Raw genomic sequence first — 25,342 nt, 5'->3', positions numbered from 1 at the left:
TTAATCTACACTAAGGCTCTCAACAATGTGTGGTAAGAAATAAAACTTGAATCTCTCAAATGGCCTAAGGGTTAAAATATAAGGCAATACCCTCAACAATCTTGAGCTAATCCTGTGGCCCTGACAGGTCTGCCTCCATCAAGGAACCAAACATGGCATTTACAGATAATTATTTCACTTTTCTGTTGCCTCCGCTTTGAAAAGGTCATGTATTTTTTTTTATAAAGGAGAGTGAACACTTACTGATGGAACACGTCTCTGAACAGACGTTATGTCAACCACACAGGCATTTGCCTTACTCTGTTCTAAACAGCTTCTTGTACAGGTGGTTTAGATAGATGTTACAACACTCCCACTCCACATTATTTTTGGAAAATGTATAAATGTTCCCATTTTAACTAATTTAATGTGTACTTCTCTGGTGATAACAGCAGCTAGAGATGGGAGTTTTGGAGGAAAACCGGCACATGGCCTTTCTCATTATCCAAATAGCTTTTTCACCTTCAGGCATTGTACATCATTAGCTATCCAAATATTTTCTCTTGTGCTCATTCAAGCTGGGTGAGTCGTGACACTTCTATAGCTTCTCATGCCAAATCTACTGTAAAACGGGCCATCAAGAGCTTCTGTCCATGTTCCTTTTGACCATAACACCATTTAAAACCATTTAAAATTGCTCAGAACCATTCCACTTCAACTCTTTTTCCTCTTCAAAACAGAAAGCAGGAGGATGTTGTGGATCCACGTTTTCTCAGCTCCTTTTTATGATGCTTCCCAAGGCGGCTTGACGTCAGCGTATGTCACGAGAGAGGACAACGTCGTCGTCTTACTGATCCCAAGGTCTGCCGTCAGGAACTCCCAGACGCATATTGTCAGGATCAGATTGAACTAATGTACTGGAAAGGAGCGTTCCAGTTTGTTGGTCATCCATCTCTTTGCAGTGCACTCCCCTTTTCTCCCCTATGCTCATAGAAATTTAACCAGGGGAGATCGAAATAAGATGAATACAAGACCACATGATATTAGGAGTATTTAGTTTTAATCGTGAAGCACTCTCAGCAGGACAGTTGTTTACTTCTGGCTGTCTCTCTTAGAAAGCTTTGAATTAGCCACACTTTGTATATGTTTCCTGACTCATTTAAATATTCTCCACAGTAGCAATAATAATGAATAACTGAGCTCTTTTTTTGTTTGGCCAAAATGAATGTGGATAATTGATTCAAAATAGAATAAATGTCTGTGTTGTTACTGACTGGAATAATGTAAATACCAAAAAACTATTCAATTAATTCTGTACAAATAGTACCTTGGTAAGCTAATAGTATTTAAGAAATAAATATAAAGCTATACTTGGGACTGTATAATGTAGCCAAAATATTGTTTTGCTAAAACTACTTAGGGAAACTGTCTATGATTGTGCTGTAATTTCAAAATGATTCATCCAATATGGATGACCATACTCACAAATTAAAGCGCACTGCTGTTCTTTAACCACATAGTCAGTGCATCATTTCAAATCCAAAGTGCTTGAATCCAGAGCCAAGAAATGCAAAGTATGTTTCACTGAGTTCTGTTCTGTATATATATATGTATATGGGCCACACCCCATGATTCTTATCCTAGTATGTAGTTTACTTCGACAAGGAAAGGAGATAAGACACAGAATTAATTGACCAGGAAAGTAATCTCTCAAAACTCTGTAAACAATACTAAATCTGACTGTTCACTTTCTCAGTGCCGTATTTTCAATCAAAGACAACAATTAACTTTCCAGGAGAGTGGTGGGGGAGTGGTGGGGGAAGCAAAAGCATAGATTTCACAAAGTGCTTTTCTGCCCTTTAATTATTAATGACCTTGGTGGTTTCGCTATTTAATTAGCAAACTTTTCTTTTGCGCGGGTGTGCATTTTGATACAAAGTTAGTTTCCCATCCCCCAAAAGGAGACCCTCAAAGTCTAGATGGTGCGAATAAATTGTTGTCCAATATCAAATCGCCCAGAGTACTTTCCAATGCAATTAATTGATTGTCTGAAAAATGCCGTTTGCCTAATGAAAGAGCTCTTATAACTCATTTATGTTCATGAGTGAACACTCTGAGTTAAATAATTATGTTCAGAAGATCCATGATTCACTCCACCAAAGTGCTGAATATTTGAATATGGGGTGGGTAGTGAAAAACAGACTACACTTCATTTTCTAGGACAGTCAAGTCCAGCGGTCCTATTGTGCCTTAAAATATGCTATGAGCTTAAGATCTTTTAATTGCTCCCAGCCTTCAATCATTTTGGTTTTCAAAGCCATCCATCACTCAGGTTGAATGGTAATGCTTCACAGTGGGAGACTATCCCTACTCAAAACAGTCCTTTAGGAATATATACTAGGATTTCAAACCATTCTATAGGATTTTTATTGGTGATTTATTGGATATCTTCTTTTAACATTTTCATAGTAACCAATCCAAAAGGGTTATTTTTTGGGCTTTTCTTTCCCTTGCAAGATTTCCATCGAAAAATCCACAATATTTATTTTTAGGGCCTCAGAAATCTATTTTGATTTTAGCATGAAGTTACAACTCATATTTATTTAAGAAGACATGCTTATCCAGAGCTATCCAGTAGTGAGTGTATACATTTTCATATGTCTGATCTCTTACGCAACCAATTAGAAGTCAATTATTCTGTTGTCCAGTGTACAATCGACCGAAATTCTAGATTTCTGAACATCTATCTATGATTCAGCCCCAGTTAACTGAAAGGTTTTAAAAGAAGTCTCAAAGAACACCAGGGTTACATCAAGGGATCTATAGACGTATCTTGCCACAATCAATGTCAAAGTACATGAGTCAACAGTCTGAAAGACTCTGCGCAAACCTACAAGGGAGGTCAGGAAGAAAAACAAATCTATAAATGCCCAACAGAGGTTGGTCAGACAAACACCTGGGTGAATGACAACAGTAGTGGAATAAAGTGTTCTGGACTGATGAGTCAGGATCTGAGTTGCTTGGCCACAATGCCAATGGACTTTGTGAAAACATTATGGCTTGCTGCTTCTTTTCTCAATCATGAGTCAATTGGATCAGGGAATGCTTGAGTAGAATGTGAAGCCATCAGACTAAAACCTGAAGCTGAACTGATATAGATCGTTCAACAGAATGGCTAAAACTTTGAAATGGAGGGTTATGGAACTGGCGAGTCTCAGCCCAGATCTTATTTATATGGAAATGATTTGATACCAAACCCACATCTATTACTTGTCTCTCTCTGTGAAGTTATAGATGTTATAGGCACATTTCTGGAGAAAAGTGGTATACCTTCAGAACAGTGGAGCCCAGCTCCAAGCCAACCAGCACAGTGCGATCCACCAGCTCAGCTATCCTGGGGTCGACCACCTTCAGCGAGTCCTGCACTAGGTCGGTCACATCCACTTGCCAGTCAGGCCCCAACATGGTGATGACCTGGTCGGTGCCCTCGGTGGAGGTGGTGTGGAACTGGGTCAGCACCTTGACCAAGGCACGCTGGTACTGCAGGGTGCAGCCCCGGCTCATCCGACGGTCATCCTCATCGTCGTCCGCGTCGCTGTCTCTGGCACTCCTGCAATACGGTGAGGTGTGTGTGTGTTGGGGGGGCGGGGGGGGTTTATTTCATATTACAGACAACAATCATCCAGCATGGACAGCTAACAATACCACACAAAACATGCCCACCAGAAGGGTCTTCACAATTCACTAGTCAAGAGCAGAGTATTCGAGGCTGTCGAAGTATCTCCCAGCCAACGTGCCTCCAACCAGTACCACGTTACTCGGTCTAGCACTTTCTTTTAATTCTGTTTTTGTGTTTTTATGGACTTTAAAGTGTTTTATGTTTGGACATTGGTTGAGATTGTGCTAAAGGGGAAACATCATATACCAATGATGCTTCATATTTACTCAGTATGATCCTGTATGATGCGGTTCTGTACTAAAATCCTGCATCTTCTTTTGGGAGCTTATGTTAATAATTGCTTCTTATCATCACAATTTAATGTCATAGCATTTAATGTGATAAGAGCTCCAACACTAATCCTTGTAGAGGACATCTTTTTCAGTGTTTATTACAAAGTGACCTTAGTGAGCGAATGCTCCAAGCTGGCACAAAACTCCAAAAACCAAATAAGCAAAACATGCATGTATGTATATATTCCATTCCTGTATCAATGAATGTCTAGTTGGAAGGAAGCCAAATCTGTTCCTTCTTCCTCAGCAACCTGAGAAGCTGCTGGCTTTTTCCTTAAATGTTAAAGGTCCTCCTCTCTTCCCAAGGCTAATTAATCTTTGCTTTGACTTATCCTTTCTGATAACTTGAGATGCAGGAGCAGCAGTGGGCTGTCAGTGACTGACAAAGCATATCCCACCCATTGATTCCTAGAGCTTGCCAGAATATAAAGCAGGTTGTCCCATGTTCCCTAAAAGGTCTGACAATACCTGAACATGCATCATGTCCCCTGATCGGATAACTCTAGACATTAAAGGCAGAAAGGCACTGTTTTCTCCTTTTACTAAAACCCCTCTTTTGGACAATAATATTAAGATAAGACTATGGTAAACCCAAGAAACATTGTGTGACTCTCTGTGGATTATCATGCTCTGTTCAGAACTAGTTTACCACTTTTAAGACATGTGATCTCTTATTTAGAAGATTTTCTGTTCCTATTCGGGTTTTAAGGATACCTAAATAAGCTGAAGCTTTGGCTGGTGTAACATATTACACTTCTCTCCTATTTTAGAACCCATTGTTGGATAACACAGCCAGTGAGCAAAGCAGCTGCAATGTGGCGAACACACTGCAGTCTAAGAGGTCTGGCCTTTGTTGAAAACAGAGAGAGAACAGAAAGAAAGTGGAAGTGTTTCAAGGGGGCCTAAATAAAAGGCCATTAAATTACTGAAAAGGACATTTTGGGACAGATTTATATCATGTACAAGTCTAGCACTTATGTTTAGTATTTGGTTGAAATATCTTATGCATCATTTGCTCTGCCAGCCCTGTCCTGCATCCATCTACATGTGTTTTGAGGTACTGTATTCCTGCCCATCCCTTTCTTAATCAATTTAAGGGATGTTACATAGGATAAAAATGTAGAGATTTACTTGGCTAATCATACTTTTTTGATCTACAAAAACATTGCCCAATGTTGGAAACACTGTCCAATGAGTTCGGAGGCACTTCACTGTACCTTTGTCGACAAAATATTTTTTTACACAGTAAGTTATGGGCTGCTATCAGCCATTACATCAAGCAATGACAACAAGTGAGCCAGTTCCAGTGCCACTATCCAGTGTACTTGTCCAAAAGACAGCACATCCCCACCATGATTCACAGTTGAGGTTTGATGCTGATTTAATGACTTTTCTCCACACTTTCCTCTTGCCATCGTGCTGGTACGTGTTAATGTGTCTCAACTGTCCACAATACCTTACAGGCTCTTTCAGGTAATTTTAGCAAGTAGTGCCATGCTGTTTTGAGGCTAATTAGAGTTTTTGTGCCTAGCAGTCAGGGCATCTTGGGCAGGATGCATGCGATTGCTAAGCTCAGTGTTTTTCATGTTGTTTTTTGAAAAGCCTGAAGTTTTAGATGTTTCTGATCTGATCTACTTTTGGTGCCCTGCAACTACCATAGAATGTATAATAAGTGTTGTCATCGCTAGATGGTGTACACACATACCATCTAATAAAAGCTCAGAATCTATACTTCAATCCTAATAGAAATAGTATGATCAACAAACACATTTCTGGAGTATAGAGTCAAAATCACAGTCAGAGTAATCACAGAGAGCACTGTATATGTAACACATCAAATACACATAAGACATTTGGATGTTTGTGCGTCTCTTCACCATCACTATGTTGCCATAAGATGTTCTTTTAATCACCTTTAAGGTGACTGCTGTTTCCTTAAGTATTTGGGAATGGAAAGTTCCATGTGATCATGGCTCTGTATAATACAGCATATTGTCATGAATTTGGATTTGGTTAAGATATGGAAAGAGTCCCTTATTGGTATATCTTGTCTAGACAATAATGACCAGTAAAGTTTATTTATTGCACCAAATATTCAAAACATTCAAAGTTTTTTTATAGCAGATGCACTGTTTCTCTCATCATGCATAAGAAAATTATAGTTATCAGTGTTATTCCTAGCAGATCAGCCTCTTCAAAATACTAAATGGTTTCACTTTTTATGCGCTCCAACTGAAGTTTAGTTCTTAGAAAACATTTTGAACCAACTGCAATGCTATCAGTTTTAGATGTATTCAAGATCAGTTTGTTGTTTACCATATATTAATTCTGTTTGAAACTATGGCCTAAGTGAGCTCCCTGGCTCTGTGTGCTGACATGCACAGTGGGGAATCATTAGCTTACAACACAGAGCAAATATCAAACTGACTGGGATGGTTTCTTAACAATTTTTATGTAGTTTAATTATATCTGTGGTTATTATTTAGCTGTCTTTCATGCTTGTGGACTAATTAATTTAGGTGTGTGGTTAAACATGTATCAAATGGAAAAGGCAACGCAGTCTGCCACCATTGTCAATTATATTATTTTATCATTTTTGATGGATAAAATAAAGAAATGTTTGCCCACCTCTAGCTTTCCCAAATTTAGAACGGCAGTTAGTCACTCATTTCTAAACAATATGTACAAAAAAATATGGTAACAAAAAATACGGTTCATGGTCGAGTTCTTTCACTTTACCAGAGAAATAGTCATTTAAATAACTGGCAATAACAAAATTATCTACTTGTTTGTTATGTAGTTACCTATTATGTAATGTTTTGCATTTTTTAAAGAAAAAGTAATTTACTACCTTTATTGCAAAATTTCCTTAAACAATAACATTTTTCAATTCATTATTAACACAGGAGATTCAAACAGTTCCCACAATATCATTTTTAAAGGTAACATTTTTGCCGGACCGTGTAAGTGGAGCCGGCCAAGAAGAGCAAATGTCTCTGTGAGTGAGTGACTGACTGACTGACTGACTGAATGGATAGACAAACACATTTGCTGGCTACAACATTCAGTAGTTACGTTATAGTAAGCCTTAACCTAAACTGTATACGGTTATATTGCGACTGTTTCTGGCATGGAAAAGTGCATTTAAAGTCTCACTAGCAATTGCTCAATTCTTATGATTATTCCTAGGAAATTAGTAGATACTTGTAAGGCTATTACTGGCTAATAAGCTGTTAAAACAGCCAGTGGCAAAAGCAATACAGTTCATAGACGCTATGGTGGAGGTAAACGTAATAAGAAACAATAGTCAGTTTAACACAATCCCGAATGGTGTCTAGCGACTGCTGAAACGTGTAAAGCTGTGGCGTATTGGCCAAAGACAGTGCCACTCATGTGGAAGACCTAAATTTGAATCTATTGAGAGCAACGACATTTATTAATTATTTCTGGTAGATTCCACGATTATTTCGTCTTTTCACTTGATTAAAAAGTTAGTTAGTGTCACCTTTATTGATAGTTATTGTATCAATGGCATTCACGAATGAAAGTAAAAAGTACATTGTTATGCCATGAAAGAAAAAATTATGTTCTAATGCCATGAAATTAAATAGCTTTGGCAGACTTGCTAGCAATTGCTCAATTCTTAGGACTATTCCAGTAAGTTAGTAGATACCGGTAAAGCTTATTACTGGCAAATACGCTGTTAAAACGGCCAGTGGTAAATGCAATACATAGATGGTATTTGTGGAATAGGTAAACTTGGTAAGAAACGTTAGTCAGTTTAATTTAACTGCATCAATTTCATTCACGAATGGCCAACTAACTGTTAAAACAGCCAATGGCATAAGAGGATTTGTTCAGGATAGAGACAAGAGGCTATACTGACAACAGCAAAATGTACAGCTCTGTGTTGTAGTGGTTAATGACACAGCCTTTCACGTAGGCGACCCAGGTTCAAATCTCAAAAGGGAACTTTCTATTATGGGCCGGCTGAACTAGGCTTGCCTGGTTTCTTGTTTTTAATACACTTTTTGTGTACCTCCTAGGAAAGTAATGTTTCGTGTGTGTGAGTCCTACCTGCGGTCAGGAAGAATGGGTACCCTCCAGCCTTTAATAAAGCTCAGGTTGCTGTCAGACAGTTCCACTTGGAGGGGCAGTTTGGGTACCCAGACTGTCAGCTCCAGGGGGGCACTGAGATGCTCATAGCTGAAGATGACACGGACGTTCATTGAGCCCCGCGTCTCCTTCCCATTAACAAACACATAGTCACAATTCTTGGACACCTGCAAAAGACAGAGGTGAAGGGTCACATGACAAAGCACCTGCCGCAGACAGGTGATGCGATGACAGATCACAATGTGGATGCAGGAGTAGAGACAACCACATCGTTTATTACACTGGATTCACGTCTGCACAGCTGTCCTCAATTCAGTCTAGGGAAATAGGGAAAACATCAGTTTATGCTTAAAGAGTATGTGAAATGTATGCAGTTGTGCTCAAAAGTTTGCATACCCATGGAGAATTGGTAATATATGTACCATTTGTAAAGAAAAGATAAGTGAGCAGGCAAAACATGTCTTATTTCTTATGGGATTCACATTAAACTGTAGGTCATAACAGAATGGCACAATCATAAAACAAAACATGGCAACAAAGAAAGGTCTGCATAACCATAATTCTTAATACTGTGTATTACCCCCTTTAGCATCAATGACAGTGTGCAGTCTTATTATAATCGTTGTCTATGAGACTGTAAATTCTTGCAGGTGGTATAATTGTCCATTCTTCTTGGCAAAATGCCTCCGGGTCATGCAAAGTCTTTGGTCGTCTTGTATGAACCGCATGTTTGACATTTCCCCAGAGTGGCTTGATGATATTAAGGTCAGGAGTCTGTGATGGCCACTCCAGAACCTACACCAGTTTCTCCTGTAACAACTGGAGGTTTAACTTGTGCTTAGGGTAACTGTCGTGCTGGAAAGTCCAAGAGCGTCCCATGCGCAGCTATCATGCAGAAGAATGCAAATTGTCTGCCAGCATTTTCTGATAACATGCTGCATTCATCTTGCCATACATTTTCACAAGATTCCCTGTGCCTTTAGAGCTCACACACCCCCAAAACATCAGTGAGCCACCACCATGCTTCACAGTGGGGATGGTATTCACTACAGGCCTTGTTGACCCCTCTCCAAACATAGCGCTTATGGTTGTGACCATAAAGCTCTATTTTGGCCTCGTCACTCCAAATTACAGTGTGCCAGAAGCTGTGAGGTGTGTCAAGGTGGTGTCGGCATATTGTAACCGGGCTTTTTTTGGTGCAGAAAAGTCTTCTTTCTGGCAACTCGACCATGCAGCTCATTTTTGTTCATGTATCGTCATATTGTGCTCCTTGAAACAACCACACCGTCTTTTTCCAGAGCAGCCTGTATTTCGCCTGAGGTTACCTGTGGGTTTTTCTTTGTATCTAGAACAATTATTCTGGCAGTTTTGGCTGAAATCTTTCTTGGTCTACCTGACCTTGGTTTGGTATCAAGAGATCCCTTAATTTTCCACTTCTAAATAAGTGATTGAACAGTACTGCCTGGCATTTGCAAGGCTTTGGATATCTTTCCATCTTAATAAGTTATAAGTTCCATTACCTTGTTATTTCATGTCTTTTGACAGTTCTTTTCTGCTCCCCATGGCTCAGTATCTAGCCTGCTCAGGGCATCCACGTGAGAGCTAACAAACTCAAACTTGACCATGTATACACAGACACTAATTGCAAATTTAAAAGCCACAGGTGTGGGAAATTCACCTTTAATTGCCATTTTCACCTGTGTGTGTCACCTTGTGTGTCTGTAACAAGACCAAACATTCAAGGGTATGTAAACTTTTGATCAGGGCCATTTGGGTGATTTCTGTTGTCATTATGATTTAAAAAGGAGCCAAACTAATGTGTGATAATAAAAGGCTTCATATGATCACTATCCTCAAATAAAAGACAGTTTTGTTGCATGATCAGCCATATTTTCAACATCAATTCACAATTTCTGCCAGGGTATGCAAACTTATGAGCACAACTGTACTATTGTTAGGTCTCAATAAACATATTTTGTCAGTGGTCCAATATTTTGCCACGGGCCTCGATTCTGTGCTGGTTTCGTCAATAGGAACTTGCTCCTGATCGTTTTCTCCTTCAGAGGCGGGAATTGGAGCAGGGTCGGACTCGCTAACAGGGCGGTTTAATGTTTCCCACTCAAACACTAGCAGGTTTCTTGAAAAAGTGTGTAAATTTTTTTGTTTTCTTTAACACTTCTTGTGTTGGTTCTCTTTTTTTTTCTTGCGCAAATTCTCGCTTTTGTGAAACACCTCATACTTTCTGACTGACTGACTTTTTTTTGATATTTTCAAAATCACAAGCAGAGAACACCAATATTAGGCAGCTAGCTATGCAAATAGGATGTTAAGACACAAAGATACAATATATGGTGTGGTGAGTTAGCGTCATGAGTACGGATAAACTAAAATAACAAAAGCCAATCAACATAAACACAAATACCCATCAAATAACCTTAACAAATGTCCCAATGGTAATCATGCTTGCGGTGCCCTCTAGTGCCCGGGGCCCTGGGCTGCAGCCCCTGTAGCCCATTGATTTAATATGGCCTTGCAAGAGGTGCTGTATTGTAATTAGTAATATCTGGAAACAGTGTAAACAATCTTCTTGAGAGGTAGAAATGGCCCTCAAGTAAAGCTTACTCTAAAGCCTTTAAAAAACCCACGACTGACCCACCCCCCACCCCCCCTTTCCATTCTCCCCAGCCATCATTATTTTCACTGTGATGATCTATACACAACAATGTAGAGACACACTGCAGAAAAGACACAAGCTTTTAGATAACATATAATTCATTGAATATTAAAGCTTAATACACCAGGAACGCACACACAAAATACCGTTGATTAATTTTTCATCCTGCGTCTCCAAGAAGTTACCCGGTACAGAATATCTCATAAATACCCATCCCTTTAATACTAAATTATTTACTGTAATAGATAGCAGGGTTTGCTTTTGGGATACCATTGATGATTTATCTGGCAGTTGCAGGCAGCTGACACTGTAATCAGAGGAGCTAATCTTCTGCAAATGAAGGTTGGGCTCTCCAGTCTTCCCAGTGCTGGGATTCATCAAGGGAGCAGGGTGGAGCGGTGCTGAGGGGCCTGGGTAATAAAATACCTAGTCCATCCAGGCAGGCTTCTCCACTGTAACCCATAAAGACTGGGTGGGGTGCCTTGAGCTAGAGAAGACAAGCCTGCTTTCCCCTTGTTCCAATAAAGGGATGGGACATCATCGTCTTTAGCCATCTTTGTGTGAACAGGGATTTCGAGATCATCCTTCTCAGGTGGCGGTCTGGGACGTCAGACAGAATCAGGGTAATAGACTCTCTGAATTATGATGATTAGGTTGTTTCTTGCTAGGCCCAGGTCCAGTGCAGTGAAAAGTACATGCGTGCACCCTCCCCAACACACACACACAGGCAGGCAGGCAGGCATCCTCTGCCCCTGTAAATTGACACTGTAGGTATCCACACCAGTACAAAGCTAACACTATCACTTTCACACTGCTCTTATGCCCTAGCTAACTGTGCTAGCCCAAACGATACCAGCTACTGCAGGCGGCTAATAAACTTGCCTGGCTAATTGTGAGTCAAAAGCTGTTAACAACTATGGTCAGTAGCCCAGCGGGGGCCTACGAAAGAGCTCTCATGCAGAGAGTTAGTTACTGTCATTGCAATACAGCCCTCTAATGTGCTTTGGCAACTTACATGGTGCCAGCAAATTGCCTGGGCGGGATCCGGGCAAAAAGAAGACAGGGCACTGCCCCCTAGGGAGGCACACAGGCATAGTTTAAAGCTACAGGAAGAGATCCAAAAGGATCACTACCCAGCTGCACAGTAGATCCATATTTTCACTGTTCAGCAGCTCAGACAGCAAAACGTATTCTAATACTGCGTTGCGAGGTTTGGTTTTCCATGTGTCTTAAGGGTTGTTTGGGCAACGTGTTGTGTATTCATGCTGAGGTGCACGCATGTGGAAAACAGAAAGCTGGCATGGTTCATTTGACCGGATCGGGCCTGTTCTACCGACAAATGCTTATGGATCCAATCGCAAACAATGACCACCATTTAGTGATGTAAAGCCGCACTGGCTTGGTCTTTAAAACTTAACTTCAGCGTGTGCTTTTGAAACATGATTTAAGTCCGTAATGAGTTCCGTCTGATCACATAATATTTTTTTATTGTAGGGGTGGGTACATTTCTTTCAAGTGGAGACCAGAAATGTCTGCTTCAAGTCTGAAATCCGCTACCTTTAAATCTGGAATTCCTGGAAAGTTCACATGCAACAGGGTAATCAAATTAAGATATTCTGTAAAATCATAACCCATTATTTCTGGGCAGGCTCAAATCAACTGGATTATGTGCCCATTGTGAGGCTATCAAAAGTAATACAACAATTTCTCGTCGCGTGCAGAAATAAAACAGCAAGGCAGCAAGGAGACAATACCGAAGACACTAGACCACTCAGGTGTACTTATCTCATTGCCTCACAAAGCCTTTCTTATATAAGCATTGTCTCTGGGCCGTCTGAAAGTCAATGTGTCACATTGGTGTGAGAGTGTAGCATGGAGGAAACCAAGGGCTTGGCAGGGTTGGATGACCAGTGGCGTGGAACAGGGCGCTCCGCCACCGCCGTCTTATCTGCATCCTCAGATGGCCACACACAACACTCAAGCATACACACACACAACCCTGGGAGAAAGCATCAGCTGGGAGAGTCATGTCATCTCCCGCTCACTGACAAACCCCCACAGGGTCTCCAGGCTTTTCCTCCTCTCGCCCAGCCTCCCCTTTGCTCCCTGCCTGCTGTCCCCATGCATTGCTCCCCACCCTGCTTGACACAACACGAAACAATAGAACAAACTCTTGTTCGAGAAGAGCTCAGATGTGTGCTTTAATAACCCCACATAACACACACACACACACCATGGCGCAGTCAATGGGATTGGTTTGTCCGCTATCCCTGACATATACAGTGGCCTATTTATTTCAAAGGGGAGAAAACAAATAAATGCCTCAGCAAAGACAAATGAGGGCAGTATAACCTTTACCAATAGTTGCAAATATGTTTTTTGGAACATAAAATATCAAATGAATTCATCAAAATCCTACTCATTTGGAATTCACATCCTGTAGTATGTGCACAAAGAGCACATGGTGAGTATCAATTGATTCTGCATCACAATACATTCTCTATGTGCTTTACTAATGGATAGAGCCCATTGTTTTGAGAGTTCCGCACAGATTCACCTACTGTAAGGAATGTGAATGGAATACTACAATAGCAGAATGGCCAAAGGATGGGAACAGATCTGTGTGGTGTGTATAAATAACATGGATAATGTGGCGTCACAAAATGTAAGGAGAACACACCACCACCCAAGTGGGTCGTCTTCGTGAATCTTTCCTTCCACAGAGCGTTTTATAGAACTGTCAAGGCTCATGTATGTCTTGGCTTGAAGGGCTCATCTTGCATTAGTCTCTAAAGTTCAGTGGCAGGGGCAGCGAAGCAAGGCCCACTCAATAACACAGAGCTAATGCAGCTCGCCGTGAAACCATTGTAAACTGTCTCACTAACGGATTCGTGGCAAAATGTCATGCTTTTTATTTTTGCTCTTATTACACATAAGAATAATAACATTACTGGCAGTCTGTGTATTTTAGCTGTATTTTACAGTTGATTCATTTTTCCTCCACCTATTCTGAACACTTTTCAATTGTTATCGTGTACTCGATACTCTGATGATCTCAAATGAATGCTTGAATGTAAAGAATATGGCATATACTTTTCCTTCCTGCATCTTGTGCAATTTTGTCATGTTTTGCAAGGTATAGTGACCCGCCATTATATAAGTTCTGAGAAAATGAAGAAAAAAATTGGCTTCAATTTATGAGGTTGCAGCCTTCTTCATCCAGCTTCTTCTACGGGGAAATGGGATTTAACCCTGCCGCTTCTAGGATTTGCAGGCTAAATTTGGGTCCTTAAATCTACAAATGGGAGTGGATGTTGTTTTCTACCACAGCGGGCTGTCAACGGGCCAAACTTGTGTTTGTGACTCATATAAGGACACTAGCATCGCCTCGTTGCCTCCAGTCATCCTACTTGGCTAACACTATGTCACATATGTCACCCTATTCCCTACGTAGTGCACTACTTTAGGGTCTGGTTATAAGTAGTGCACTACTTTAGGGTCTGGTTATAAGTAGTGCACTACTTTAGGGTCTGGTTATAAGTAGTGCACTACTTTAGGGTCTGGTTATAAGTAGTGCACTACTTTAGGGTCTGGTTATAAGTAGTGCACTACTTTATGGTCTGGTTATAAGTAGTGCACTACTTTAGGGTCTGGTTATAAGTAGTGCACTACTCTAGGGTCTGGTTATAACTAGTGCACTACTTTAGGGTTTTGTTATAACTAGTGCACTATATAGAGAAAAGGGTGACATTTGTCACACATCCTATGAACATACAAATGGATGATTGGCTCACTCTAAAATCTAGAGACACTGTGGTAACCACACTAAATCAGGCTAGGTCTGGTAAGAGAAGTGCTTCAAAAGCATCCTTCAAAGCTATTACTGATATATGCTTTGTTGCATATTGATTTTGGAGAACCAGTAGGAGTATGAACATTCATTGATTTGTGAGTGTTATCTGTGTGAGGGTTCAAAAGGAGTTGAGTGAAGACCCCATATGGACATCATTATAATGATGTTGGCATTCACATGATAGTATATTACCATGTCTTTCAGTTCCATCAGAGTGTGTACAGTGGGGTTCTATATCAAATACATTAACAAGTTAATTCTCAGAAAGACAGAGTTGAAACTTAGCCAACTATCCCGAAATGATCCATGGTTAACTAGGTTTCCCAGAAATGACAATGAATTCCTTAGAATTTCACACCCTGTGTGTGACTTCTGCTGTACCATACCTTGACAATGTCTTCGTTAGAGGACTTGCACTCTACGAAGGACGAGACATCGGTGACGATTCCACTCATTTCCACTGAGACAACTTTGACAGGAATGGCCACAGTGCGGCCGGTCAGAATCGCAGTGTTAATGATTTCAGTGTCCTGTAGAGGGGAACAAGCATGAACGTGTTAGACAGTGTTTGTGTGTGCCACATTTAAATGAATCTGTGTAAAAGAGATCAACAGAAACACAAATGTGTCCATTATGACGTCACCATTCGGTTGATATCAATATTCCTGAATAAGTTATCCTGAAAGTGTACGCAACATTTACCATATCTATTTACAATATGAATATCCTTGTCTGCATTTACAGTGTATACAAAAAGTCTACACACCCCTCTTAAAATGTCTGTTTCTTGTGATAAAAGGAATGAAGGAATGTAAAATTCAGAAAATGTTCCATCTTTAACATGAACATTTCAATTGAAAAACAAACTGAAATCTTTGAGGGGGGAAAATAAAAAATAAAATCCCCACAATAAACTTTGTTGAAGCACCTTTTGATTTTATTACAGCACTCAGTTTTTTGCATAGGAGTCTATAAGCATGGCACATCTTGACATGGCAATATTTTCTTTGCAAATGCCCTCCAAATCATCTCCTGTGCAAAGCCCTCTTCTGATCCCCCCACATATGTTCAATTGGAATCAGGTCTGGGCTATGGCTGGGCCATTCCAAAACGTTAATCTTCTTCTGGTGAAGCCATGCTTTTGTGGATTTGGATGTGTGCTTTGGGTCATTGTCATGCTGAAAGTTGAACTTCCTCTTCATCTTCAGCTTTCTAACGGACACCTGAAGGTTTTGTGCCAAAATTGCCTGGTATTTGGGACTGTTTATAAATTCCTCCACCCTGACTAAGGCCCTGGTTCCAGCTGAAGAAAAACAGCCCCAAAGCATGATGCTTCACTATGGGTATGGTGTTCTTCGGGTGATGTGCAGTATTGTTTTTGCGCCAAACATGCCTTTTGGAATTATGGCCAAAAGGTTCAACCTTGGATTCATCAGACCATAACACATTTTCTGACGTGCTTTTGGGGGACTGTTTGTTTTTGCAAACTTCAGCCGGGCTTGGATGTTTTTCTTTGTAAGAAAAGGCTTCTGTCTTGCCACCCTACCCCATAGCCCATTCATATGAAGAATACGGGAGATTGTTGTCACATGTAGCACACAGCCAGTACTTTCCAGAAATTCCTGTAATTCCTTTTATGTTGCTGTAGGTCTTTTGGAAGCCTCCCTGACCAGTTTTCATCTCGTCTTTTCATAAATTTTGGAGGGACGTCCAGTTCTTGGTAATGTCTCTGTTGTGCAATATTTTCTCCACTTCATGGTGACTGTCTTCACTGTGTTCCATGGTATATCTATTGCTTTGGAAATTCTTTTGTACCCTTCTCCTGACTGAAATCTTTCAACAATGAGATCCCCCTGATGCTTTGGAAGCTCTCTGCGGACCATGGCTTTTGCTCTGCTATGCAATTAAGAAAATGTCAGGAAAATCCTACTAGAACAGCTGAACTTTATTTGTGAATAATCAGAGTCACTTGAAATTATGGCAGTGTAATGTGTAATGACTTGAGTATGGATGTGATTGGTTAATTCTGAACACAGCCACATACCCAGTTATTAGAGGGTGTGCACACTTATGCAACCAGGTTATTGTAAGTTTTGTATTTTTCATTTCCCCCCCCTCAAAGATTTCTGTTTGTTTTTCAGTTGAATTGTTCACATTATAGGTCACATTAGGCTGACATGATTTATCTTTGTCTTATTCTTTTACATCACAACAACTTGGGTGTGTCCACTGTACGTGCCAGGCCATGGGTGAATGTTTATTTGTCAGTAACGGCCATGTTTTTTTAGGAACTCATCTGAAATGTTGGTCCTTGTGAGTAGAGGGACTCACATACCAAATTCCATGACTAGATCAGACAGGGTGAGGACATGATTTTGTAAAGAAAGCAATTTTCAAATCAGTGGACTGGTTTTGTCCAAATCAGGCCAGTGGTGTCTGACATATCACGTGTCATATTACGCATTGACACACAGAAGGGCGGATGTATGGAAGCACACATGGAGACAGATCCACAGACCCGTTCCCAATTTCATCATTCCAGTTGAGAGAAAAGACATGATGTGACATGATGACATGATGTGTGAAATGCCGTTTGAGTTGTGAAGTTAAACATTCTTTCATCATCATCCAAATGCAAAAATGAAGTAGTGACAAATGACAAACCAAAGTATTTTTAAATGGTCCTACAAAATATTAGTGTCCTCAAAACCCCTTGTATCTGTCCTCCCCATGTGGGTTACTGTTAGTGAATCTGTGTGAACCATCTAAGTGCACGAAGGCAGCAAACAACCATAAAGTCTAGAGTCGCTAATAGATGCATAAAATTCCATTGCTAGGAAATAAAAACTGACTTGAGAACTGATTAAAGTAAACAGGGCCAAGTCCGTCAGCAGATCTACACTTTTATCCTGACTCCAGTGAAATAGAAACAGCCAATTAAAATGCACATTGGGCCTTGAATGACTTTGAATCAATTCATTATTTTGGTGCAATGAATGTGAGTTGAGGGTAACGAGTTTCACTCTAATTTGTGTAGCACCCTAGAGAAAACACAAATCATGTAAACGTGCCTTTGATATTATCAGATGACCATGTGGTGTTATAAGAAAAGCCATAAGAACCACAAATAATTTGGCTTCTGGAGGCATGTATGTTGATGACCTCTAATTTACAGTTCCCTAAAGCTGGCACTGAAACAGGAAAATTCACTTGGCGTGATTCATGCATGCATTGACTGACAATGAGTGCAAATCTTCAGTTGGGTGTCATTCAGAATCAAATACATATGATGTATTACTGTCCATAGCAATATCAATATATAGCAATATCACAATCTAACTTTCAAATGATCCAGCCCTTAAATGTTGACAGCTGATGACACAGAGAAAGACAAAGCCTATAACTTTTTTCACAAACAAATGCACTTCCGCTGAGAAACTGTCCCATCCTCCATCATGTTTCTAATTTTCCTGTGTCAAATGACATTCAGTTTCATGGCTAATGTGCAAACTGTAAAGAGGGGGCCTGAGAATTTACTGTGCCGTTAAGTGGTGGCCGCAGTGTCCAGAATAATGACTGAGAGATTATCATGAACACCGTAGGGGGAGAGCTATCAATAACGCACAAGAGGGGATTTCAAAGTAGTAAAATATTTAATAGCCGGCGAAACACCAAGGTTAACGCTTTCAAACGCCAAGCATTAAGACACACGGGAAGAACATTGTCTGCTAGGTTACACACAGCGGACGACCCAAAACCCAAAGCCCAATGAACGGCAGGAATAAAATTGGTATACTGTGACAGCTTGTGTTGTCGATTAACAACTGTTCGTTTTGCCTTGTCCATGGGAACTTAACCCTAACCCATGTTTTAGACATGTACGGGGCTTTATTAATAAACCACGGTCCATGTAAGCAAAGTGAGTAGTCAGTGGAAACTAATGACGCTTGGCCACAATTGTTGAGTTTCAAACAAGGCCGTAATACGGAGCCAATTAGCGAGACAAAGCCAAGCACTGGTGGCTTTCTCAGCCGCAACACCCATTTCCAACTCCTCCACGTGTAAATGATCCAAAACGCCACACAGACACGCGTGAATGTGCTTCACGTGAATCCACGTTTGTGTGTACATCCCCAGTGAATCCAGTGATAGAAATGTGACACCTCTTGTTTTGTTAGGGGTTCCCATTGGCTGTGTGACAGCGTAGAGCAGCGGTGGAGACAGTAACGCAGTGCTCTGTTACATCCCTCGCCCCCCCCCCCCCCCCCCCTCTCCTGTCCATCTAGCCGTCCCTCGTTAATAAGGAGCCCCTGAGAGGGGCTCTCGAAAGCAAGGTGGGGGCCACACTGTGGGGGCCAGGAGCACCTGGCTGGGCCCTGACAGGACTGAAGCTGATGAGCATGGCCTGATTTAACCACATCCTACTGGAGAGGACCACCGCTGCATGGTGGATTTGCCGTCTACCCCCCCCCCACCCACCCACTCTCTCCACCCCAGTTGTAGTGGCTCAGCTCTGGCTGGCAGTGAATCTGCTTGGTAAAGCTTTTACATCCTGGTATTTTCAGTTATATCCCTCTATCTCTCCCCCTCTCTTTGCTCCCTTGTTCAAGGCAGGGCAAATCCAAAAAGGGGATTGATTTTGTGCACTTGCCTTGCCATGTTCTTATCCCTCGTCTGTGTTTTTTTTGTTGTCGCTTATAATACAAAATGCACCTTGTGCTTTTTTCCTGAATTGCCTCATCCTGTCTCCCAAATCCGTGGCGGCGGAAAAGTACTGATCTGAGCCTTCTGGTTCCTATCAAGCTAGCAGTGTGCCCAGTCGTAGACACAAAGTGCTGAGTGCATCATGTCTTCCCCCATGCTGCTACTGTTACAATAAGTTCTGACAATGTGTTCTGTTAAATCTAGTCTGAGTCCAAAATGGCACCCTATTATCCATGTAGTGCACTACTTTTGACCTGATAATGCACCTATTGGCTCTGATCAATAGTGGTGCACATTGGAATAGGAAGCCATTTGAGATACATTTTTATGTCTGTTCTCCACCACAATTCTTGATGGATAAACAGTGAAACACAGCAGTTGACAATGCATGAAATGGAGGTTTGACTAGACAGATTAACTCCTATCCTCATAGCTCAGCCTGACCACTCTAACAAAACCCACAGAGGTCATGGTGCTACTCACTTATAAACCTCTCTAGTTGAATCTCTTTAATTGTCTCCAGCACCTGGATGCTTGCAATCTGCACTGGGTTGCATTTTAAACCCATATAAATATATGTTTGGCTGAGCGAGCTAAGCATTGCTTTAACATTTGCCCAAGAAGCTGAATTTTAATAGCTAAATAATTAAGTTTCTCTCCAAGAGACATCTAGAGACATTCCAAAGGCACTCTTTACCAAATAATGGGAGGTTAAACTAGACAGGCCCTCTACATTCCTAAAACTTGATTAATGCCCTTTGTTTCCACAATCATTTTCCTGCTACCATTTATAATAAGATTGGAGGCGCCATAAAAAGAAAAACAGATTTTTAGCACAGTGTCCATTAGTTGTTGTCCATGGTAGCTTTCTGTTAGCACGTGAAATCACTATTGAGCAACAGAGAACATCAAGTGCTGATAAGCAGTGTTACTAACGACAACAGGGATTTAAGGTCCTCTAATGAGAGTGGAGGCTAAATCTCTTTTCTGCATGAGAGATCTTAATTTAACAGTTGTGGCAACAGTTATATTGGACAGATTCAACTAATATTAAACACATTATAAAAATCGGCATGTGGTGTCACAGTTCACTTACCATGGAGAGAGGAATGATTGCCTGAATGTCTTTCTGCACTACGGTCAATTCAGTGACCACCTTCTCTGAGTCCGGAGGAGGGTTCTGGCCCTGATAGTCAATGTTCCAGTTGATCCTTCTGGTGACAGATTGGCTGGTGAAGTTCTCCATCTCAAAGTCCAGTTGCATCACTTCAATATTGACCAGTGCATCCCTGTGGGGCAGGATATTTAATAATTGATTAGGTCAACCAAAACAACTTTATCACTGCAACATGTTATCAAAACATAATAGGAGCCCTCACCAAATTCAGCCATTTCATTCATTTACAAGGGGCCTAATGGGGGGTCAGGTCTACGTTTGATCATTAAATACCCTAATGAGTAGGCCATGGACATAAACAGCTGTTCTGTCATGTATTAGGCATTATGTATTGTAACAATCAGCAAATGAGACAATTAGGCTGCCACTTGTGCCCATCTGTTGTTTGGCAATAACTGATGAGGTCTGGAAATTTGGCACCATGAACATGCATGAGCATGTTTATCAGAGTAGGATTTTTATTGTTACCGGTTTGTATCGAGAGATACTGATGGATTATCATTGCAGTGTGCCAACATTTTTAAATTAAGGAGGCATTTGCAGAGCCTTTACTATGTAAGCCTAAAGTTAGTCATCACTCAAGATAAACTCTTGATACTCCAAAAGTGAGTTGAACTCATTTCAAGGTGACTGCTGATTCTTGGATAAAGACCACACCGGTAAAATGCAACAGCTTCACAATGCACCATGACAACAAATTGCTGAGAAACGGAATGCTCCCACCTTAATCTAAGATGCTGTCTTGACCAACTGTGCGTGATGCAAATTTGAGTGCACCTCCCCGCTTTCTAAATGTACCCAGTCAAGCAACTCATTCCCAGTGCTGGCTTTACCTGCATTAATGATAAATATGTCTCACACAGACATGTACACTATACATTTCATCTGATCATTTCTCACAATAGGTTATATGTATGTATTAACAACCTCTATGGGGTGCCAGTCAGGGAAATATATAATGACATTTCTATGAACAAGATAACCTCATTATCATATGAGGGACATTATTAGCTGGTTATGGATAACACAGTACTCAAACATACTATGTGAACATTAACCACATGAACAGTTGATATGTGTGTGTATGTGAGTTATTGAGATTCAAATGTCCACCTTAAGGGATCTTGGATTGATAATTGGCTCCCCTGTAGCTCACTTGGTAAGAGCATGGTGCTTGCAATGCCAGGTTTATGAGTTTGATACTTAATAACAATTTTTGTGCGTGTAAACTGAATGTTTACAAACATTACAGAAAATCCCCCACTTTACTTTATTTCAAGACTGTCAGTAACAGGTTTGGCACGAGACCACTTGGAAATCAATCTGAATTACAGAAGCTTCCCTAAAATATCTAATTTGAGACGAGCAAAACATTTAGGTGACATTCCCTCATCAATGAATTGTCAACAGTTATAGATTCAACTTCAACAAAAGGGAAAAAGAACTTGCTGAAAACAAAAACAGGTGGAGATGGAAAATGTGTCCTGAAAGGCCTCCATGGGGTGTCTACTGAAAATGCTCCTGCAACTAAAATGTGCCTTAAAATATCCTCAACATGAATGTTCACTAAAAAACCCACACAACATTTTTGTAAATCAGATTAATAATTCCTGTCTTATATTTTCAATCATTGGGAGAAACAAATTAAGGTAATTCCAACTAAAGGACTGTACCATAATTTCCTAAATAATAGCAGATCCTAGACTAGGTGAAAGACATCCAAACTAAAGAGATTACCAGCACAGGTGAAACATATGTTAATGACAGGACTCCAAATAGAGCCAACACTAACTTGGTTGCCTAAATCAAAACACAATCTTGAAATAGGGTAAAGACCTTGGCCCTAACATAACCACAAAATGTGTATATACAAAGTATACAAAGGACAAATTTGCTTACAATAACCAACAGTAACAACTCCCTAGTCATATCTGGTTGAACTGACATTTTTCAAATACAGTATTAAAATATATGAATGCCTTGCAAAAGGACTCAGACCACTGACCTTTTGTCTCATGTCACTGAATTACAAAAGATAGGTAAAACTATTGTTCTGTTTATTTTATTTTTAAACACTCACTTTTAAACACTCAATAAAATTGATTGGAAAGTGACACTGGTTTTATGTCAGTTTATTGTGACAAACTTAACACAGTATGTTGCTTGCCTAAGTATTCAACCCCTTTATTGAGGAAAATCCAAGTTTACACAGATTAAATAAATTGCCCTAACGAGAAGACAATTACATTAGCACTGGCCTCCACCTGTAAAACTGTTAAAGTTGCTGTCACATTGTCTGGAAAAAACATCCACTACTGAAGGACCGTTGGTCAGGCTGTGAATCTGAACGAAAATAAAGATCAAAGAGGAAAAGGGTACAAAAAAAATACATAGGTACTATAATATTCACTCAGACAATGCCAAGAAAACTGCAAACAAAAAGAACGATCACTTTGAAGAAGATACAGATTTCAGTACCTGGGAGTGTAGTAATGGTTCACTTGTCAACAATACAATATCAGCCTACATGGGACAGGGCGAGAAAGAAGCAGTTACTCAAAAAGTACCATCTGGAATTATGTCTGGAGTTCACATTACAGTAACTTGTTAACATGAGAGTAACCCAGCTGTAGGTAAAGGTTTGATGGTCACCAAGACTGAGTTTTATAAAACCATATGAAGTATGATGGTGGCAGCATCATGCTATGAGGATGCTTTTCTTCTGCAGGGGCATCTTGTTATTATTGAACGAAGAACAGATGGAGAAATATACACCGAAATTCTGTATAGAATTGGTTTCTATTCTGTAATATTTTTTTTACTTGGGAGGGAATTTAGGTTTCAGCAGGAGTGGCTCAAGAACACAAAGGTAAGTGTCCTAGTGCCTGATGAAATTCCTAATCTTATTCCCATTGAGAATCTATGGTATTATTTGATATTTGACACAACTGTCATCCACCCAACCCCAACAACCTGGACCAAATCTGCCAAGAAGAATGGGCAAAGCTGGTAAATAAAAAGCTGGTTATTACTCAACATACTTACAGCTGTTATGGCAGCAAAAAGTACACAAATAAATAAATGTGTGCGAATTAAATACTTGCGTTGAATACAAGCAACATATTTCATTTTTTCCTTCCAAACATTTCCCAACAAAGAACCAGTGTTAACTTACAACAACTGATTTTGAGTTTTAGTGTTTGAAATTAAATGTCAAGCACAACAAAATGTCATGTCTGGGGTCTGAATCCTTTTTTGCAGCATAAAAACCCTACGTGAATTTGTATGTGTATTTATGTACTTTTTAGTAAAACTACGTAATTAACATTTAAAAATGTTAAACTTGCAAAAAATTTTCATGGGAGAAACGTAATCGAAATAAACTAAACCTATGCAAAATGACAAACTGTATGTTTTATGTGCAAAAAACTTTTGATTTTAAATAATTTATTCATTATAAACTATTGAATCAATACAGAAAGGAAGTCTAACATACTATATGGAAAAGTCTAATATACTCTACTGTAAATGTTTTATAGACCACCATTGCATAACGTATTGCTCCAAGCTGCTGAACGACATCTAAGACACATTCTGCACATCAAAATGGGAGCCACAATGTAGGCCTAAGAGTAGGTTCTCAGTTTACAAAACCATTACAGCCAGCCTTGACCCGGATCTGAAATGTACCATGCTGCTATCTCCAATTGGCAGAGAGAAGTCTGCCATTCAAAGGGAGGATGCCAGTGCTGTAATGACGATGCAGCGCTGAATCCCGTTCTCCAGTACCACATTCCTGACAAGGCATCAAACTGCAGACGGCCTGATGAGAGCGGACAGCCTAAAGGAGTTCTCAACATTATTCACAATATATCCGTATGTAAGGGGTAAGCAACTCCGGTCCTGGAGGGACAATTCTTTTTTGTTTTTGTTTCAACCTGGCAGTTCATGGCACTCGTGCATTGCTCATGTGGGGAATGTCAGTTACACAGGGTGGAAATGTAGTTAAATGTGCTATAGTGACATGATGTGCGGGTGACGTGTCCTCTTCAAAAGGAAGGCCTTATTGGGTTAACATTGCCCTTTTTGTGCACCCTGGTTAGCTCATTCATCCCTTACTTACACAGTGGTAATGCTCCCATTCTTAGATCAGGCTGTTGCAACTATATTTTTGATGTTTAAATTTGTGTGACATACAGAAAAATTGGATCTGAAGTCTTTTTCAGCGCCACACGGCTGTGGACAGCAAAGGGCCTGATTAACCACAACCAGGCCACCATTATAAATGGATGAGACACCTGTGTGGGTATCTTTGAGCTCTTGGCTCTTGTCCTTGCGACAGTGTTTGTCTGTGGCCCCTCTCGCAAAATTTGATTGGTTTGTTCCACCTTCCCTTTCTCCAGTTATTAGTTTGTAAGATTATAGGGAATTAAAAACAGAATTCATTTGTACTCAAAAATGACTGGACCTCTTGTTTATACACCACACAGACACCCTGCTGATTAGGATTTCATTAGGATCCTTATAGCTAAGTACAGTGCTAAGACAGAACTGCATACATTTAAAATGACACTACATTATAGACACTACATTAATATGTTCAATGCACAGACAACTTCATACAATTAATGATTTAATACACTGCAATCCAATGAGGAAGGAAAATACAAATCTTAATTCTATGTTTATTTACTAACCATTAAATTATTAATTATTCTTTGTTTCTTGGTATATCCGTTCAGATCTACTTTGTATCACATGTATCCTATAACATGCACTGTATGTGACTTATACTGCTAATTTTTCTTTCCTTTCCATAACAGTTGAA

The 25,342-nt window shown here is 40.2% G+C and overlaps 1 protein-coding gene across 2 annotated transcripts in view; it reads right to left on the bottom strand.

The window, feature by feature from the left end:
- The window catches only part of tmem132e (transmembrane protein 132E), a 289,644-nt gene that overhangs the window by 12,222 nt on the left and 252,080 nt on the right, over window positions 1-25,342 (bottom strand). For both annotated transcript variants that reach the window (XM_013134527.3, XM_010870842.3), the window contains exons 4-7: window positions 20,434-20,626; window positions 15,020-15,163; window positions 8,068-8,273; window positions 3,310-3,589 (exon numbers count right to left, since the gene is read on the bottom strand). In XM_013134527.3, coding sequence (XP_012989981.2) covers window positions 3,310-3,589; window positions 8,068-8,273; window positions 15,020-15,163; window positions 20,434-20,626 — 823 coding nt within the window. The remainder of the gene's footprint in view (window positions 1-3,309; window positions 3,590-8,067; window positions 8,274-15,019; window positions 15,164-20,433; window positions 20,627-25,342) is intronic.

The sequence above is a fragment of the Esox lucius genome, chromosome 7 (assembly GCF_011004845.1).
Source record: "Esox lucius isolate fEsoLuc1 chromosome 7, fEsoLuc1.pri, whole genome shotgun sequence".
Lineage (NCBI taxonomy): Eukaryota > Metazoa > Chordata > Actinopteri > Esociformes > Esocidae > Esox > Esox lucius.
This window is presented reverse-complemented; position numbering and strand designations above follow the sequence as displayed.